The sequence below is a fragment of the Musa acuminata genome, chromosome BXJ2-9, assembly GCF_036884655.1.
Source record: "Musa acuminata AAA Group cultivar baxijiao chromosome BXJ2-9, Cavendish_Baxijiao_AAA, whole genome shotgun sequence".
Taxonomy (NCBI): Eukaryota; Viridiplantae; Streptophyta; class Magnoliopsida; order Zingiberales; family Musaceae; genus Musa; species Musa acuminata.
In genome coordinates this window covers 50108042-50127859 of record NC_088346.1, presented here as the reverse complement: position 1 = coordinate 50127859, position 19818 = coordinate 50108042, and the positions used below count along the sequence as shown (strand labels likewise).

The window sequence follows — 19818 nt, the reverse complement described above, 5'->3', positions numbered from 1 at the left end:
CCTATGCAAGGGGTCTTGGAAATTAATTTGGAGGCCAAGATGATTCTAATTGAAAGGAAAACTCTCTCTCTCTCTCTCTCTCTCTACGTTTCGACGATGAATTGCTACCGAGCGAGTGAGAGGCTGTAGAGACGACAATGCAAAGGGCATGGTGACCCACCTTCCGATCATAACTTTATGCCCACAGTTTAGTTTGGGGCTCAATTGCCGAAGGGAGTCTTCTTCGACCGCCTCTTCCTCCTCACCGGAGATAACAACTCGTGTAGTGAGTGCTACACGAACCACGAGGAGTGAGGCAGTACACCTCTCATCTCTCCTGCTGGTTTACCTTACCTTAGAGCTCTTGTGGGGGGTAGAGGCTCCTCATCTGGTTCATCTAAGCTAGTTAAGTTACGTAGATAGATTGTCTCTATTGAAATATCCGAATTGATCAATATATTATCATGAATCTCAGATTCAAGAAGATCATGTGTCAACATCATATAAGCCATTTAATATAATAAAAATATATTTTATTTTATTTTATTTAAAAAAAAAGTTAGATAGATAGGCCCAACAATTAAAGATCCTAAAATAAATTAAAAAAATGATGATAAAACAGTAACATTCATATAAACTTCTGATACAATTGAGGATACAGGAATTATATATATATATATATATATATATATATATATATATATATAAAGAAAATTCATGCAATTGAAATAGTTGAGTGATGTGTATTATATGTAAACCTCCTCTAATTTAATCGATTTCATATATGTTTACTCTCACTAGCTTTGATTCAGACTCATTCCGAAAATCTAGAAAAAGGTTTAGTATGTCCATCGAATGTACTGTTTTAACACCAAAACCCCTAACAAATACATACAGGGTTTGACATCTTTTGTTTATGGAGAACGGAACCTCCGATGGCGATGGCTATGATGGATGGACTTTTGGCTCTTATTCTCACCAAATATCGATAGATAGTCTACGGAAAACATAAACGCGTATGGTACGGTTCGGAGGACAGCATGCGATTTGGAGAGAATGGGATACTTACAAAATGATATTTACCATGGCTTCTTCTCTCTCTTCCTTGGGAGGATACATAGTATTTACCACCAGACTGTTGTTTCCATTCTATCCTTCCCATCTCTTCCTTTTCTCTCTTCCACCTCTGAAAATAAAGTTCCATGGCTTGTTCCAGCTTGGGAGTGAAAAAAGGAGAGAAAACCATACCATGCAAGCACCATAAACATTTTATAAGCTTATATTTGAAACTAAGTTACTTATAAAATATGTTCATCAAGTAAATTATGGAAATAAGTTCTCCATCCATCATTAACCTCCTTAATAAGTATCTTTTGGTCTTCATGACTAAAAAAACATATCATTTTCACCATTCTTAGTATCTGGGAATTTTAGCTAGTTCCTGTTAACATAAAAATTACTTGAGAACCTCCTCTAATATAAGTTGCATTCCAGATTCCCAACTATGCTCTCAAACAGTAAAAAAACTCCCATCAACCTGGTTATATAACACATGAATAATACTAATACAAACATACTGTACTCACCACTAATACACTTGCCATTATTTGCCTTTTTAATCGGGCTTCGCTCTTACTCTTGCTGCACAAAAGGGATGGCTGGCCGTGCCTTGACAACATTCAGCACACCTCTGGCAGTTTGCTGTAATTGGAAGGAGAACCAAATTAGTACCTTTGGATGTATAGTTATATTGGGGTTGTCCACTATCAGTCAATATACAACTCAACAGCGATACCTCAAAGAAGGAATTGAAATTTAGGCGCATGAGAAATTGTCGTAGAAAAGGTGCTCGTTGACTTCCGGCAAGACGACTGCTACGTAATATTGTATAAAGAGAATTGGATTTCTTATTGAACTCCTGCCAGCCACAGTAATAGAGAATGAGCATGAAAATAGGAAGGCTAGTCTACTTCAAAATCTAAGATCTGATTAGACTAAACATGTAAAAATTTCATTGTATACCTTTCTTTATTTCTTATTGAACTCCTGCCAGCCACAGTAATAGAGAAAAAGACATTAAAAGTTTATTCACAAACTACATTGTATACCTTTCTTTATTTCCGGAGAACAATTATGTTCCTCTGTCTTATTCTATGATACTTAAATCTACAATAAATAACTTACAAGCTAAAATGATATTAAGACTGCATTAATCTTTTTGCTCTTTTTTGGCTTCTTAATTAGGTACTCAGTCTCCTTGGTATTCTAGGGAGACACACAATCCTTGATCCCTTCACCCATATGCAATTGTTCAGGCATCCCCAAGCACAAAAGCGGAAGAAAACAAAGAGAAGAAATGACACTTCTTCTGTGAACAACAGCAATAAATCCCCTTCTTTAATAACCCTAGATGGCATGTCTCACTTGGCTTCTTTTGTTCTCTATTCCACATATCTGGGCCAATAATCTGAACAGAATATCTTTAGTTTCGAACCTGACTAGGTGTATGTTAGGATTCCTTAATTTTAGAAGTCCTTAATTTTAGGGATTTGATATTAATCTTTATTTTTCTTATCTAGTTTTTCCTAGTTATGGTAAGAGTTTGTTAGGATTCCTTTGATATAACAAATTAGGAATTGTTATTTTTATTTTTTTAGAATTCTTAGTCCTAGTTGACTAGGGATTAAATAACCCTATAAATATGTAATGTCTTTGGCTATTCTCAAGTAATCAAATACAACTCAAAGCCTTTGGCTAACTTGGAGGTTGATCCTTTCGAAGTGATCAAAAGGAGGCTGATCCCCTCGAAGCGATCAAATCCCTATATCTTTTCTTAGATAAAAACTTAGGGATTTATCGTATGGTATCAGAGCAACGTGTCCTTGGCGTTCCTAAAGTTCTTACGGTGTGTCCTCGACACTTTCTTAACGGTGTGTTCTCGATGTTTCCTCGGCGTTCCTAAAGTTCTTATGGTGTGTCCTCGGCATTTCCTCGGTGTTCCTAAAGTTCTTGCGGTGCTTCTTCGGCATTCCCTCAATCTCCTCTCCGACGTTGCCACAGGCCTCGACGCCCACATCGCCAATAATGAATTTACCTTCAACGCCAAGTAAGTAGTGCTCATGCCCTTGACCCGAAATTAAAAACAAAACTTAAGAATTATAGATCTATAATCATATGCAATGACTACGAACAATTCTATGAAAACCTAATTTGAAGCATTTGAAGCAAAAAATTAGAGCAGGCTGCAAGAAACTTTCAATGATTTCAAAAAGAGTTTGCTTGAGAGTTTTAGCAAAATTCAACAAGATAGAAGTTCGACTTTTATAAGAAAATAACCTGACCGATCCGAATTCACAAGAAGAGGTTACCAAGAGCATGATAATGGCTACCCTCCCACATGAAAGTAGAATTTCCTAGATGGGAAGATGGAGATCCCACCAGTTGGATTTCTAGAGAAGAGAAATTTTTTTCGCTTTTATAGAACTCCATAAGATTCTAAAGTGGAAATAGCTTCAATCCAAGTAGATGGAGATGCTTTTCAATGATATGATTTGTATGAAACATATCATGGAATTCCTTCATGGAAGCAGTTCAAGAAAGGACTTCTTATTCGTTTTAGACCATCAGAATATGAGAATGTTGATGGGCAGCTTGCTAAGATTCGTCAGACTTAAAGTATCAAAGTCGATTTGAACGACTATCAAATCGGGCTAAAGATTGGTCTAAAAGACAATTGGTGGGAACATTCATTGAAGGTTTTAATTCAGACATTTGTTGTGAAGTTAAAGCTCGCCAACCTTGCACTATAACAGTTGTAATTTCTTTTGTACGATTGCACGAAGAAAAAATTAATATGAAAAATCATCGAACCAGGAGTGTTAATAAACAGATGACTAGCAAGTCAACTACTCCAACCATTCGTAATCGAAATCCTGATACTAGATGACTAACCGAGAGGAACTCAAAGAACAATCAGCTTAGGGTTTGTGTCGGTATTATGATAAAAAGTGGAGTAACGAGCATCGATGCAAGCAAGGAAAACTTTTGATGATTGAACCAATTGAGGAAGAAACAGAGATTGAAGCTATAGACTCTGATCATGAAGGTACTGATAATGATGAGATTATTGAACCTATCACACATACTGTTCATGCATTAGCCGACTATTCTAATCCTCAAACTATAAAAGTTGAAGGGCTTTTGAAATGTCAGCTCTGTACTGTTTGATTGATTCTAGTAGCACCAACAATTTTATGGATAGCAAGGTTGTTGCGTGATTGACCTATCGCATTGAACGTTGTGATAAATTCGAGATAAAGGTTATTGATGGACGAATTTTAACTTGTGATAGTAAGTGCTCCAAAGTAAAGCTTGTTATGCAAGGCCAAGAATTGCTCATGGAGTGATCCTTCAGGCAATAAATGAGATGTAATGAATGGTAAAACAAAAACAGAATTGCTCGTATACTACTATTGGAGGACTATGAGGTTGTGCTTGGAATTGAGCATTATAGAAACCAATTGAAATCCTCAAGCAATTCAACTGTTGGAATGGATAATAGAAATGAAGTGAGATAAAGTAGACGACCTAAGAAACTCAAAGAGCACCAGTTGGACTTCAGGTTACACGTCTAGATGGAAGGTTATCCTACATTCTCTACTTGATCAAGCTTCACAGGTACCACTTTCTTTGGCAATACGAGTTGCTTTGCTTCGTGGGACATTGCGCTTACATATTAAGCCGCCACCTTCTGATCAATTGTGGTTTGGCTTTATAACAATGCCAGAATTAGATTAGAATTTGGCCTCATCAGTTGGGGATCGAAAAATAACTAGCAGCCATATTGCTTTGCTTTTTGGCAATCGAGTTAAGGCTGCAATTCGGGATAGTTTGATGGTTCCTAACTATGAAAGCATATGCATCCCAGAGATGTTAGCAGAAAAGGATGATTAGATCCCAAGGAAAGTTGCACCATTCATATGGATCAACAATGATAGTATGGACATGGCAGGCCCTGAGCTCACAATGCCCCAAGATAGGGATAAGATTATTCAACTTCTAAGAGATAATCTCGTAGTCTCACAAGCTAGAATGAAGCAACAAGCTGATAAGCACTGTAATGAGTGAGAATTTGCAATGGACGATTGGGTTTTTTTCGACTTCAGCCTTATAAGCAAACTTCTATAAAGGTTCGGACTTCTATGAAGCTATCCTCGATTCTTTGGGCCCTATAAGGTGTTCAAACGCATTGGCTCAGTTGCTTATCGCTTGGACTTGCCAACAAACTCTAAGATACATCCAGTTTTTCATGTTTCTTCTCTTAAAAAGAAGTTAGCTGCGGATGATGTGGTGCAACACCATTTGCCAGATATTTTTTCTACTGGTGAGGTTCAAATCCTACCTCAAGCCATACTTGATCAACATGCCATGATGCGTCATAGATATCCTATCACTGAGGTGCTTGTTCAGTGGGCCAACTTACCAATTGAAGATACCACATGGAAGTCTTACAAAACTTGGAGAAGTTTCCAAAATTTATTGTTGCTCAACCTTAAGGACAATGTTATTTTGAAGAGGCGGGAAATGTTAGAATTCCTTAATTTTACGAATCCTTAATCTTAGGGATTTGATATTAATCTTTATTTTTCCTATTTAATTTTTTCTAGTTATGGTTGGAGTTTGTTAGAATTCCTTTGATATAGCAAATTAGGAATTGCTATTTTTATCTTTTAGGACTCCTAGTCTTAGTTGACTAGGGATTAAATAACCCTATAAATATGTAATACCTTTAGCTATTCTTCTAAAGCAATCAAATACAACTCAAAACCTTTAGCTAACTTGGAGGTTGATCCCCTCGAAGCGATCAAATCTCTATCTCTTTTCTTAGGTAAAACCTTAGGGTTTTATCAGTGTACATTCATATTTTGAGTGCTTGTCTACACCAAATAGGTTTTAAAGAGAAAGCTACTACATAAAAACAAACTCAGACTTCAAAATCTAATCAAGGGAAATTAATGGCCATAGTTGAGGTAAAAACAGGTTTCAGAAGAACATAGCCAATACCAAGGAATCAGCATCATATATCGTATGAGTGCTTTCCAATCCGATTTAATTTTTCCATCTTAGTATTTATTGTGTAAGACTACCATTCGTGAGACCAATGAAAAATCAGATGCTATTACAAATATCACGCCCATTATTTGATAATATCTTTAGTCACATCCTTTTCACATGGTGTCCATAGTTGCATTTTCTCGTACGCTACTATAGACCCCAAAATTGAAGAACCGATGGCCTTCATTTCACAGCAAAGTACAAGAAAACATTTTGCAGCCAAAGAAAAGTACTGCAGAAACAAATGGTTCCCACAATATGAAGTGTCTGAATAAGAAATATTTTGATTACCTCAGTTATATGCTCCAATTCGGATATATTTGGATTGCTCTCGTACTGTTCAATAATCCAGCAAAACTGCAGGCAAAGTTTCATGATGCTGTCCAGAATTCTAGAGACTGATCCAATGTCTAGAAATGATTGTGAAATCAAAGCAGCCAAATATCTGTAGATCATTGATTATATATAACCAGTTGTCAAAAGCAACAAAAATGTGCATGTTAACAAGAACCTAAACATTGGCATGTTATCTACCAATTGTTTTTAAACAATGACGTCACACACTTGAAGGTCACAACTATACAAGCATCAACAATGACAAATGGTGCAAGATACCCATGCTTAAAGTGAAATTTACAGAAAAAACAAAACAATGAACATCAGACACATTTATGACCGAACAGTTGTTTGAAAAAGCAAAAGATATTACTCACCAAGGATGACTGATACCAGTCATTGGCCAGACCAATACAGGACAAATTGATTGTTTCCAACTAGACCATTACTGGACTATTAAAATAACAACAATCTTAAATCATTTTTGTAATTTTGGCTCAATAATTTTGCAATATGGTTAAGATCTATTGCAACCCATATCTAAAAGAAATACATAAAAATCCTGTTGAAGAACTAAATGGAAGGCATAACTCATGTATTACAAACATATGATTGAAATTTTGGAACACCAGTAATTGCATATAGTTAAAAATTAAATATCATATTTATTAATGGCCAGCTATCACCAAGAAAGAAACCGGTTAGTCTGCATACTGGTTTAGCATTTTACATCCATACCAATCAGTACTATTTAAATGTCAAAGTTGAAGGAAAATTTATTCATGCACAGAAAAAATCTTACAACCAGTGACAATTGTGAGATTAAAAACTTCCATGAGATTTACATTGTTAGCAACAAAACCATTTAGTACAAATAAAAGTCAAAAGAGGATCTGAATTTCCTAGAACCATGTTAATAATTGACCTTGAGGTGCCAGAGCAGCTTCTTGGTCTCATGTTTAAACACGATTGGAAGAATAACAGGGTTCTTCAATAATTTGTTTTTGTTAGTTATCTCATAATTTCATATAAACTAAAACAGCAGCTTCATTTTACTAGTAAGACAATTGACAACAAAAACTACAGAAAAGTTCTCAAGTAGAAGGAACAACTTGGTACGTACTCTTGATGAAAACCCACTAGCTCAGTAAAATCACGAGAATCTTGCAGATGAGCTTGTAGAACATTCCACTGAGACTCTATCACATCTACCTGCAATAAACTATAATCGTCTATGAAAGCTAATTATAACCGAGAACAAGTAATTGTTCATCATTCTCATGATTTCATAAAGTACATAGAGAACTTATTTAAAAAAGAAAATCTTGTTGGTATCTATTGATCAAGTTTAATTTGGGCTATATTCAGATCAGGTCAACATAACCCTTCACCCAAAAACTCAATTTGGGGTAGAAACAAAAGACCATAGTGTAGCAATTTATCTGAATCATGAACAAGGAACAAAATAGCAGAACAGGGAAGAGTCAAAGGAATCTAATATTTCAACATAGCAGAAATTGGTTACACTTGAACACTTGTTTAAAATGGCGATCAACCAAAATCACTTGAGGATTGCTTGGCCATTGGCAATACCACAACCTTTTACTGACCTGTTTGTTTGCAATGCAATTCCCTGCCAGGCTAGTCTCAACCTGGTCAAACTTATCAAAGACATCTTTGATTGCACAAAATCCAACAACTAAAATGGACAGACCACGTTCCTGCTGTCATCAATACTCAAGTCCCATTCTATTCTATTGGTAATTAGAAAAGAAACAATAGGGTTATAGTTGCAACAGTTAGAATTTATCTTCACATCAATTTTGTGATCAAATCTTATGACAAATGTAACAAAAACATATAATTTGTTTGTCAAAGCGATAAGAGCATGACCATCATCTATACTCAATACTCAATAGGATAAGTATTTAAAGGAAAACAACTTTTGGTAGATTACAAAGGAGAGAGAAGGGAGCAAAGAGGGCAGCAAAAGTCAATGTTGATCGCAGAGAAAGAAGAGGAGAAAGAGAGGGTGGCGGTGATGAAAGGTACTGGCCATGCACAGAACAGAAGAGATAGGGAGGAAGAGGAAAGGGAGAGACAAGGCAAGGAGACATAGCCAACAGACAGAGGAAACACAACCAATAGCAGAAGGTTAGTGGCAAAATTGCTAGGTAAAGCATAGGTGTGTTAGGAGTAATGAGGATATGTATTTCACTCCTTTGATGCAAGGAAATACAATAGAGAGAGAGAGAGAGAGAGAGAGAGAGAGAGATTTGAACAGGAAAAGTGACAAGGCCAGACATGGTAGTTAAGCAATATAGAAAAGAGTGGTTCATTGCCTGAAATATGGACATGGGGTATACTACTGAGAGGTGCTTGTTCATAGACAATTTTCATCATAGTTAATACCTTTCAAGATTAACCAAAAAGATATTCAGAAATCTCATGGAAATAGGTCAGGAAGCAACATGAATCCCCATAGAAAAAATGTTTGACATAGTTTAAGCAAAGCTTACAACGCACACGATGCTGTAAATTGCCACTACTTTGTTATGAAGAGATAGAAGTTGTGAAGAGATAGAATTACCTTTTAACAGAAAGGACTCAAAAAGTAGTTCAACTTAACATCAAAGCAACTAATGACAAGCCATCTGTAGATACACTTCAATATTCATTAAGTTGCAGTTTAAAATTTTGTAAGTAGCAAGATTTCAACTTCAAATAAAAAAGGCATTTGCAACACTAACATGATGGGAAAAGCAGATTTATCACAAATACCTGGATATAGAACTGCAGATTTCTAATCAAGAAAGTCATATGCTCCCTAACTCGCCACATGGGCAAGGAGCGTCGACGACGATGTTGAGGTATTGAGTTATTCTTGCAGTCCCTTCGATTATTAGCAAAGTCAATGTGATCTTGATGCATTACTGCAGCCCATGATTTCTCTAATTCCATCTGTGTTCTCTTGAGTCTGATCAAATACTGGAAAACCTTGCGATACCTGAACCAGATGTGCTGCTATCATATATAAGACGAACATCATATATTTGCACATGCTTCATATATCACCCAATATGAACATGAGTTACTACAAACTTGATGTTAAGAAAACTTTAATTGATGCCACTCTGAATTTTATAGTCACTATAACCACAGTTATTCTCTTCCAAAGTAATGCAAAATTGCAAACTACAAACTTACTTAGATATCACCTCTTGAGTGAAAAATAGCTGCAATGGCCAATCAACAGAATATTCAAGAGCAACGCCATCCCAACCATCTAGTGATGACTCAGCTAAAGTCCTCCCTTGCAAAGGTACCAAGTTTCCATCAGCATTGCTCTTCAGCTTTGGAAAATCCACTTGAGTGGCAGTCATGTTAATTCCAAATGAAGGCATTCTGAATAAGCAAGAACTCACTTAACTCTCAAATTTAAAAATAAAAAAAAAATCTATAGGTGACAAAAAAATGCGGTTGTCATTCAATTAACCACTGTAAAGCATGTAAGGGCATAACCTTAATGATACTCTTGGAAAGTACTTATCTTCGTCACTTACAGTCTTTAATGCAGCCTGCATCAGACAACACTAGATCTGTTACTCTTTTGATATAGAAGTTAGCACAACAGAATCCTATATAGCATGTTCAGATCAGTTAACTACCGAGTAGTTAGTTACATGATACTGTTCTATGTTAAAAAGCTTTAGAGAAGAAGCGGAATAATACACAAAAAAAGCTATATAAAATTTTCTTTGTATTAACAGTACTTAAATCTTACCAACTGAAATGGGACCATCAAATCTGCTTCAGCAGTTGACTGACGAGGAGGTAGACGCATCAATTGACGGCTCTCCTCAAGAAAACACTAATGGCTCCCATAGATTGAAATTATGTCAGATAAGAAGCATATACGCTGGACAAATATCTTTTTAGTAATAGATAAACAGAAAAGCAAAAGGTTAAGAATAGTAAAGAGACAGTAAAATGCAACTGTTCTGCATATACAGAATGGAACAGGTCCCAATGTGTCCCAAGTTATAGTTCCTTACCTGGAAGAAATCACCTTTCGCTAACAAAAAATAATCCTTTAGGGCTTTCAGGTGGCCATTTAGATCGGCTCGTACAACCACAAGCTTTTACAAGCAAGAATATAAAATTACTACATGACAAAGAACCCAAAATATGCAAAATAGTCATATTGGGGCCAAAAGTTACCTGCCAAAGATGATTAGCTGCAATAGTGCGAATTGAGCTAATAGCAGATTCGAACAACCTTTTCTGAAATTCAGATGATTGCTACATATAATGGGAAAAAAAGTTTAATAGTGCTACAAGATGGCTAAGGTGCATCCATTTAAGCATTGATGTTTTTTTAAACTAGCAAGAGTGAAAATGCAAAAAAATGTGAAACCTTTAATTCTTTAAGCATTGCATCAATTTTATCAGCCTCGGATTGTGGAAGTAAGTCTTCAGCAATCAAATTGGTACTCTGAGGTATTTCTCTTTCGAGAACAAAAGTTCCTAGAAAACCTTGAACTCTACAAGATCCTTTTAACACTGATTGGCGCACAGAGGATTCCTGTAGTCTAAAACTAGAAGTAGGATTTCGAAGAACCTTAACTGCTTTACCAGCAAAAAGAATTGATTCAGCAACACGCATATTTATATACTCTGGTAGCATTTCCTGCATTAATATTGCCAAAACGCAAAGGTGATTAGTGGATTGGTAATAATAATAAATGAGCTTCTTACCTGAATAACAGTGTTAAAGAGTCGAGGCAGTAACTTAAAAGACAACAACAAAACATGCACTAGTAATTATCACAACTCAAATTCTCATGTCTATTGGAATCTAAGCTTAATAGGATAAGCATGTGAATCCCAATGAAAGCAAACAAGAGTCGTATAATTAGATGACCTGAAGAGCAACAAGTTTATCATACTTAACATTGAAAATAACAGGATTATGATATTAAAAAATGTTCACATAATATGACTAAGTGAAGGTGAAAAAAGAAAATGCAATTTGACATTGTGGCATTATGGTTTCTCTTGGTTTGGCATAAAGGTAGCTGTAGAAGGATTCAGCATGATTCTTCAAGTAATTAAGCACAAAGAGAAAAACAAAAGCATACCAGTTTAAACTCATCAGAAAGCATGCCATTGACACCGAAGAGGGTTATGGCTGAAACAGGATGGAACTGACATCCTGGCTTAGTCTCACATCAGAAGTATGCAAAAACTTGGATTGCCATAAGTGTAACTTTGGCGTAAGCATTCTCAACAAGTTAAGAAGTCATTCTCATGCTGCTTCATTTTGGGCTGCTGTTGCCTTGGCTTGTTTCATTATGTAACTTTTAGATCACCTTTAAAAAGATGTTCTAATAAATACTTCTTTATATGCAATTAAATCATTAGTTTCCTTCATTTTGTTCTTGTTTGCTAAGGCTTATTTCTTTTCTATATATAGAGATCAACCGGGCCTTGCAAATTAAGCATCATTAAATTAATTGTTTGTTTTATGTTTGTAATAAAGAACTATCACATTGCCATTCAACACTTGTATAAAGATTTCAGCTAGTAAATTGACATTGAATATTTCATGCTTTCCACTCCAACATGTAGGATAGAGTATTCTTGATCAACACATCACAATTTTACATTTCACGATGTGAACTACATGACATAGGTATAATCACATGCTGTAAAGAAATTGCACATAAATGAATCATCCAAGTACAAGCACCAAATAAATCAAATTATATCATACTTCAATTCATTTTAAATTTTTTTCACAAAAGAACCATTATAATACCCTGTAATAAAAATCCATGTTGGTGTCAAAGGATACCAATTTGAGGCCTTGGAACGACAATATGCACAGACTTATCCTTAAAAGTAGAGAAGTTGTTTCGACAACTGGAACCTTTGTCATCCATATACCAACCTAAAAATGCTTGATACAAACACTACTGGTTCAAATATATCAGTGATAACATGGATGGTCATTCTGCAATGAACCTGATGTACCACCCAATTGGTTGGAAACCACCATTGAGTGAACATCATGGAATCTGGTTGGAACCAATGAAGTCCTATTATTATATAAACATTTGGTTTAGGGTGGTTTACAAATACACCTCTCTACAAAATTTCATGTGTTCTGTCATGTCTTGTTGGCTCTCCTCCATTTCTTCTCAGCCTCTTGGCCTCTCCACAACATAACTTCAACCCCATGAGATAAGTTTCCATTCCACCTCTCATAGGTCCTGCCTCCACCTTTGGTTTCATTTTCATTTTTTTGGTCCTTTTCTGTTTTCCATGAGGACCAGTGATTTAAAAAGCACTAGGCGCTCGCCCAGGCACTCGCCCGAGCAAAGCGAGGCGCTAAAATATAAAAATATATAATATAATTAATATAATTATTTAAATAAAAAATATGTTATTAAATTAAGAAAATCGGATACAAAATCACAATGTCATATTAATAAAAAGTCTCAAAAATCAAAACAATAAAATTTTACATCAAATCTATTGAGTTGCTCTGTACACTTGCCATTTATTCTAAAACCTAACAATAATTTTAAATAAATAAAAATTAATAGTATTAAAATCAAAATAAAATATTATTAATCTAATAAATAAAAATACTATTATTATATTGTTAATATACTGTTAACAGTATAGTGAGAAGAGTGTGAGAAGACCGAGGTTGTTGAGGCAACAACAGTAGTAGCAGGCGGCAGCGGTAACGGGAGCGAGAGCAGCAAGCAGCGGCTGCAGCGGGAGCGGCAAGCGACAGCGGGAGTGGGAGCTGCGAGCGGCAGCGACGAGCGACGATTGTGGCAGCGGTGAGAAGTCGGCGAGCAGCGATTGTGGCAGCGTTGAGTAGCGACAGTAGCGACGAGCAGCGACAATGGTAGCGGTAGCAGAGAGCAGCGACAGCGGAGAAGAAATCTCGGCGGCAAAATCGAGAGTGTTAGGGTTGGGGAAGTCGAGGAAATCGCAAGAGGGAGTCTATCGGTGATTTAGTTGGTTCGATTGAACCAACTAAAGCACCAGAGACCGAACTAGACGTAAAACACCGGTTCGGTCACCTGGTTTAACCCGGGCGCTCGCCCGAAGCGCCAGGCGCCTGGGCTCGGGCGAGCGCCTAAGCAGCGCCTCGTTGAAGCAAGACGCTTGGACATGAAGCGAGGCGCTCGGGCCTCACCTCGCCTCGCCCGAGTGCCTAGGCGAGCGCCCAAGCGCCTATTGAAATCACTGTTTAAGACATATGCCCACACTATGTACAGAATGAAATCAACGAAATAAAACTAATTTTGACCAAGTAGATCAACAACGTATACCAAAGATATATGAAACCCCAAATGCCAATCAGTTAAAGCTCCATCATCAGTTGATTTCTGCATCAAATTTGTGATGTCATCAAGATGAGATAACTCATGGCCCTCAGTCTTCCGATCTTGTCTGCAAAATGACGGAAAGAATAATGAATGCTAACACAACCATTTCTAAACCTAAAATCTCATATTTTAGTGCAGATGACATAGATTCTTTATTGCTATTTGTTCTTGTTTGCATAAAAGTTACAGCTTGGGATATTCAATATGAAAAAGTTCAAAATGTTTAAATGCTAATGTAACCACTGTGAACCTAAAATCTCATTTTATATATTTATAGTCGATGAAGATCACATAAGTTCTTCTTTGCTATGCAATCTCATTCATAATTAAGTTACAGCTTAAGAGTTTCAACATGTTGAATGGCCAAAATAATCATTTCTGGAGATATAGTTAATTCATGAGAAGGACAGGAAAAAGAATGGAAACCATCACAAAAACTAACCAAAACAATTAGATATATATGTACACCACTACACCACTTAGGTCACTGCCCTTGGTCTAAGATTCAGTGAAAATGAAATTGTCACCATCATCGGGTACATTAGGAGTTCATTGGCTGAAGGTGAGATGACTTTTGCACATATGCAACCAGAAATATCTGCTGAGAATGAAATGCAGAGCAGAATGATATCAATAGTTTACCACACACTTCCTGGTTCTTGTTACTAGTGTGCCATGTTCTTTTTTCTCATGGTTCCACATTCTCAAGATTCAGTTGCCAACTCAAATTTTTTTTAAATATATCTCCTACATGCTAATAGTAATAATCTTTAACCTGTTCAACCGCCAGAAATTCTGAAAGATTTTCATCCATGCATGTGCAGAGCAAGTTATGAATCTATAAATGCTTGAAAAGCATTATAGCATAATCAAATCCATATGTAGTGCTAAGTATTATTAACAAGCTGAACATGGGTGGGTTCGGACCAAGCTCAAACATATTTGAATACTATTTAAATAAGCTTGGATACATGATGAGCTAAAAAGGCCAGCTCAATCCCAACCAACCAGGACTAAGGCATGTTCAAGATATTATTTAGGGCTAAGGACTGAGTAGAGGATCAGACAGTGGAAAATACAGGTCGAGTAGCCTGATTAGATGTCTCACAGACATTAAAATAAGGAAAGAAAAGTGCTGTAGTTTTTCTGCCAGACATAACATATGATATATGTGAATAGAAAGAAAATTTTGACATTAATTTTTGTCAGGTCAAAGAGTCACAGATTTTTAAACTTAAATACCTCTGGATGAAAAACTCTCCATGCTGATCTTGAAGGATACCATATACCATCCAGTATGTGAGTTGGTTGTACATAACCTGGTGACCATGCCAAAGGAGCCTATGCTTTTGCAGATAGAAATCGAGAAATTAATTTAATAAATAAGTTCAAGTTCTAAGTGTAAATGAAACAGTAAGAAAAATATCCAGACATTTGCCAATCAATGATGAAAAGGATGAACATGTGCATATATGAAAAGTAAACTAAAATTAGATACAATTTTCTCCTAAATGAGTAATATATTATTTCAATGGTGTGTGTTCACCTCCTATATCATGAGCCTATTACAGGATGGATGTATCCTTTTTCTTCTTTTGGTCATGTCCATCTAACCCCATGATATTAAGGTCATCCAAGAATACGGTCCACACTCCAATGTTTCTTCTTTAAAAAATTAGAAGAAGAAGAAGAGAATATTCTTCTTCCCTGAACCTCATAAAAAAAGAAGGAAAAAAACAGCTTAATCTTGCACCTTCTCCTCACAAGTATTCGTTTATTATCTTTAGACCAATGTATCTACAAATTCTTGCACTTGACAATTTAGAGGTTTTAACCAACACAATTCAGTTGGAGAATGGAAAATACAAGATGATCTAATCAGCTTAACAGCCTAAATAGCAAAATGGAAACTCTAATGCATAGTTCACCACTCGTTTGAGGCATCACAATGAGTCATCTGTGTCAGGCCTAAACCTGTTGCAGCAAGGTCAAAATTGTAAGATAATCCCACAGATCATCAAAAATCATGAATCAGAACATACCAGGCTTTCTCATCCTTTTTTTTCTCCGACTTGTGTGTTGTGTGTGCATGAAAATGAGCAACAACTATTGATCACTTGAGAATGGAAGATTCAGAGATAAATATCTGGATATAATTTTACAAGAAAGAACATGAAACAAATGCTAGAAACATATGAGCTATTAAAACTTTTTTTATAGAAAACCAACTGCATACCTTTGAATGCATGCTTGCAATTCAGGAACACCACAATGGCAACGTTTGTGCAAAAGATTAAGAAGTTGTCCTCCTCGAATATCTTCACGTTCAATTTCCACAATAAGCTCATATAGAGGAGGTAAGAGGACCTCGAACTAAAATGTTTTTGGTTAATTATGATGTGCAGAAATAAATTAAGTAATTGATATGTAGAAACCAACAATATCATATTATTAAACAAATAATAACATGACTTACATGACGACTGTAAAAGAATATTGTTCTTCACAATGATAAAAACAACAGACAATTATTATACTAGTATCTATGCCACTATGCCCATCCTAAGGTAATATTTCCAGATAACTAACACAAGTGGTAGAACCAATTTCTGATGTTCTATTAAGCTATACTAGGAACTGCATCATTAGAATATCAAAAAGATACAGAGACAACCTAGCAGAAAAGGTCACCAAAAGGAATAGTCAAACTTCAGTGTACATCTTTCAGCCCAGGTAAACAATGTGTATATCTTCAATCCAGATTTTTTTTCCCATTCTTTAAGAGACAATATGGGTCAGTGAAACTTTAACAAGTGACTTAATCAGTATTTTCTTCAGGATCATCAATAAGAATTACTGGTATCAAGGTTCTATAGCTGAAAGTGTGAAAAAAATAATGGCGAAAAACTTCATCTGATTTCTCAATTGTGTTCTTTGATGTCATCTTTAATAACTCTTTATCATTATTCATATCAACATGAAGCAAGCAAATGCAATTATCATAATCATTCAGCTAACCTGCAGAAATTATATATTTCAGAAAGCAAAATGGTGCATAAATATTTTACTTTATCTTCTTTCTCATCCTTGTGGGAGACAACTGAAAGTGAAATCAGATCCTTTAAGTAAAATATCATCACATAAACACTCCCACGAAGACTGAGTTAAAGGAGACCCAAATTTAAAGAATCTCCACAGAGCAACAAAGTGGTGCTAGTGTGTTACAGACAAACTACCTGGAATAACCAGAAACATGGGTGATCCTTGCTAAATTTGGGAAAATCAATATTCATCATATGTGGAGCAATTCTGATTCATTGTTATAGCCACTCTGCTAAACCATTGCCAAGGCCCTCTGTCAAGCCCATACTGCTTCTGATCTTCGGTTGTATGTTCAGTAGCGGAGAAGGCAAAAGGCTTACATTATCAACAACCAGAACCATTATCGTCACCGTAGAGACTGCTCTATAAGGGTTGTAGGCCTGAATGACCGAAGAATCGGCCACATGTGTATATGTATTGTAGTATATCTGTAGGAAACTTGCAGCACTACATTTTGTTGTCAGGTCCTCGGAACACTATTGAACTACTAAACTTGGCTCATGGTGCGTGATGAGGTTGTCGTGACGGCATGTACAAGCTTTCACCAACATATTCATTCCACGGATAAGACCGTCACAATAATATCTGATGCTCCAGTCTGATAACCCACATGATCAGTGAGACTGGCCATAACTTACCCATATGTCAACATCATCATACCTTGCAATACTTTTCAACATGGTACTTCCAAGATTCACTTGCCTCAAATTATGTCGCATCTGTGCGTAATGGTTCTTTATTCTGGTCATGGCAAGGAATGATATTTAAGATTTTTGGGTGGGGTGATCTAGCCTCAACATCATCACAACACATGGTGCGGCAATTATGTCTTTCCTCAAGCTGTAGCACATTGGTATCAATGGCTTATAGTTGTTGCATAAGCATTGGTAATTATAGTCAACACAAAGTGTCAGTACAGAGATCAGGTCAGGCTGCAATAATTAGGTCAGCTATTGATACAAAAGTGTCAATAGTAGGTCAGTTATGCCATTATGGTCGAATCGCAATAATTGGTATGCGAGTCGACCTAATACTAGTCATGGTGAGAGACTCGCGTAGGAAATGACTATCCCACGACTGGGCTAACCCTCGCATGTGGACTACGTTGGGCCTTGACGAGAACGTCAAACCCTTAAGTGGGAGAGATTATACTACCCAAATTAATCCCATATCGGAAGTGGACAAAGACCAACATTAACTTGTAAGGGTATGATGAGTGTATTATTGTAAACTTGAGCTTAAGTATTTTTGTGTCGGTGATTTAGACTCAATAAAGTTAATAAATCAATTAAATTATCCCATACGGGTTACCTAGATTAGACAATGCAAATGGAGGATAATTGAACCCTAAGAGTGACTATTAACAATAGAGCTAACAGTGATTGTTAACAACTCAATAAAATATGAATAAAACAAATTTCAAAATCATATGAAAGAAGTCAGTTTTCCAATCTCAAAGGAACAAGATACCTTGTTGAGGCCTTGGGTTACAGTTGCCAAAATTGGCAAAGGATCAGACAGCAAATTCTGCTCAACCTGAAGAACAGCAGCTCTATAAACTGACAAAATCTCCACAATGCCATTTGCAATGGCCCTTCGATAGACGCTTCCTTTCCTCGGTTTCCCTTTCAGAAGTTCAGGACTGTGAGGCAGAGAGAAATCTTTTGTTGACTGTATGAAACTTAAATTCCGAGATATGGTTGCAAAATGATCAAGTTCCCTATAGTAGAAACCCAATGATATGAGTCTCTGGATAACATTCCTGCAAACAAGTTTAAATAGGTAATCAGATAACAAGAATCCACACCTTTTACATGCAAACATTACCAATTTTTTGAAAAGAAATTATATGAAAGGTATAATGTAAAGAAACATTGAACCAAGAGGTAAAAACTGAGGAAATACCACTAGGAAAAAAAATGAGATCCTCTTGGCTTTTAAGCTAGTAAACAGATTAAATGGTTGACAAGCTTTGGCATTTTCTTGAAACTGGTATCACAACTATTAAGTGCTGATGCAATCGTGGAATCAAGATTAATTATGTCACCGTTGGCAATCAAACTATGAATCGGTTCACCCTCCATCATCGGCAACTACCAAGCACTACGCAGTTGAGAGCAAGTCCAAATCTCTTCCCCATTAGATACATGGACAACACTTAACCATACTAAGGTAAACTTCACCAGCAACACCACTACTGCAACAGCGACAAGTACCAACTCAATTCGTGAATCATAACCATCCCAGAATGGGCCATCGATGATGCATTGATGACTAAGAAACTTGCAAAATCCTCGGTGATAACGTCCATAACTAGGAACCCTAATTGGGATCGCAAGTAACTTGCAAGCAAAACCATCCGATCCCACGATTCGAGAAGACAGAAGCCATTCTTCGAGGTGCCAGTGGAAGATGATCGCATAGGAGGAAAAGCGGAGATATACCTTTCGGAGGGGTGGAGAAAGGAGAGATCGGGGGCGAGTCTAAAGGTGGGCTCGTCCGGGAACTGGTGGAGCGGATTGTCTTCGGCGCCCAAACCTAGGGTCTCGGCCTGCTCCCTCTCGTCGATCACGAAGTCGCCCGTGAAACCAAGGAGCGCGAGGAGGAGCTCGTGAAGCATCTTCCTGTCGCGCTCTCACTCCCCTCTGCTTCTCGCTGGTTCTATCGTTCTATAGGCGCGGCGGCGCGATGCCATTTCAATTCTCGAGTCGGAATTGCTGCTACTGCGATTTGAGTCAGGTTCGGCAGCACGGGCGGTTTGGTTAGATGGGGTTGAACGTGTTGAGCTCAGCTCGGTACGGTCTCGAGTTCGTGTTAGTGTCCACGATAATTGACGCGTGTTCGGATGACAATGAAATTATGCCAGAATAAAAGA

At 36.8% G+C, this 19818-nt stretch overlaps 1 protein-coding gene across 6 annotated transcripts; it reads right to left on the bottom strand.

The window, feature by feature from the left end:
- Positions 1–807: 807 nt before the first annotated feature.
- LOC135585602 (gamma-tubulin complex component 4-like) lies at positions 808–19683 on the bottom strand. 6 transcript variants are annotated; one of them, XM_065127342.1, is made up of 17 exons: positions 19388–19679; positions 18414–18705; positions 16078–16214; positions 15084–15182; positions 13785–13905; positions 10847–11119; positions 10651–10731; positions 10485–10568; positions 10214–10300; positions 9952–10007; positions 9637–9834; positions 9211–9436; positions 7553–7641; positions 6385–6538; positions 1775–1897; positions 1566–1680; positions 808–1195 (listed from the first exon to the last, which is right to left on the bottom strand). In XM_065127342.1, exons 1-16 carry the CDS (start codon positions 19561–19563, stop codon positions 1612–1614), a joined length of 2265 nt encoding a protein of 754 aa, XP_064983414.1. In that variant the 5' UTR covers positions 19564–19679; the 3' UTR covers positions 808–1195; positions 1566–1611. The 6 variants fall into 6 exon arrangements, with proteins under 6 accessions (XP_064983414.1, XP_009419505.2, XP_064983415.1 ...); XM_009421230.3 differs by having other exon boundaries at positions 808–1165; XM_065127343.1 differs by lacking the exon at positions 808–1195 and adding an exon at positions 1327–1420.
- Between the last annotated feature and the right edge of the window lie 135 nt (positions 19684–19818).

Coding starts and splice junctions, on each gene's coding strand:
- LOC135585602 (XM_065127342.1), bottom strand. CDS start 19,563: ATGCTTCACGAGCTCCTCCTCGCGCTCCTTGGTTTCACGGGCGACTTC. Junction 6,539..7,552: donor CTAGTGGGTTTTCATCAAGA/GTACGTACCAAG, acceptor AATGATCTACAG/ATATTTGGCTGCTTTGATTT. Junction 1,898..6,384: donor AATTGGAGCATATAACTGAG/GTAATCAAAATA, acceptor TGTGGCTGGCAG/GAGTTCAATAAGAAATCCAA.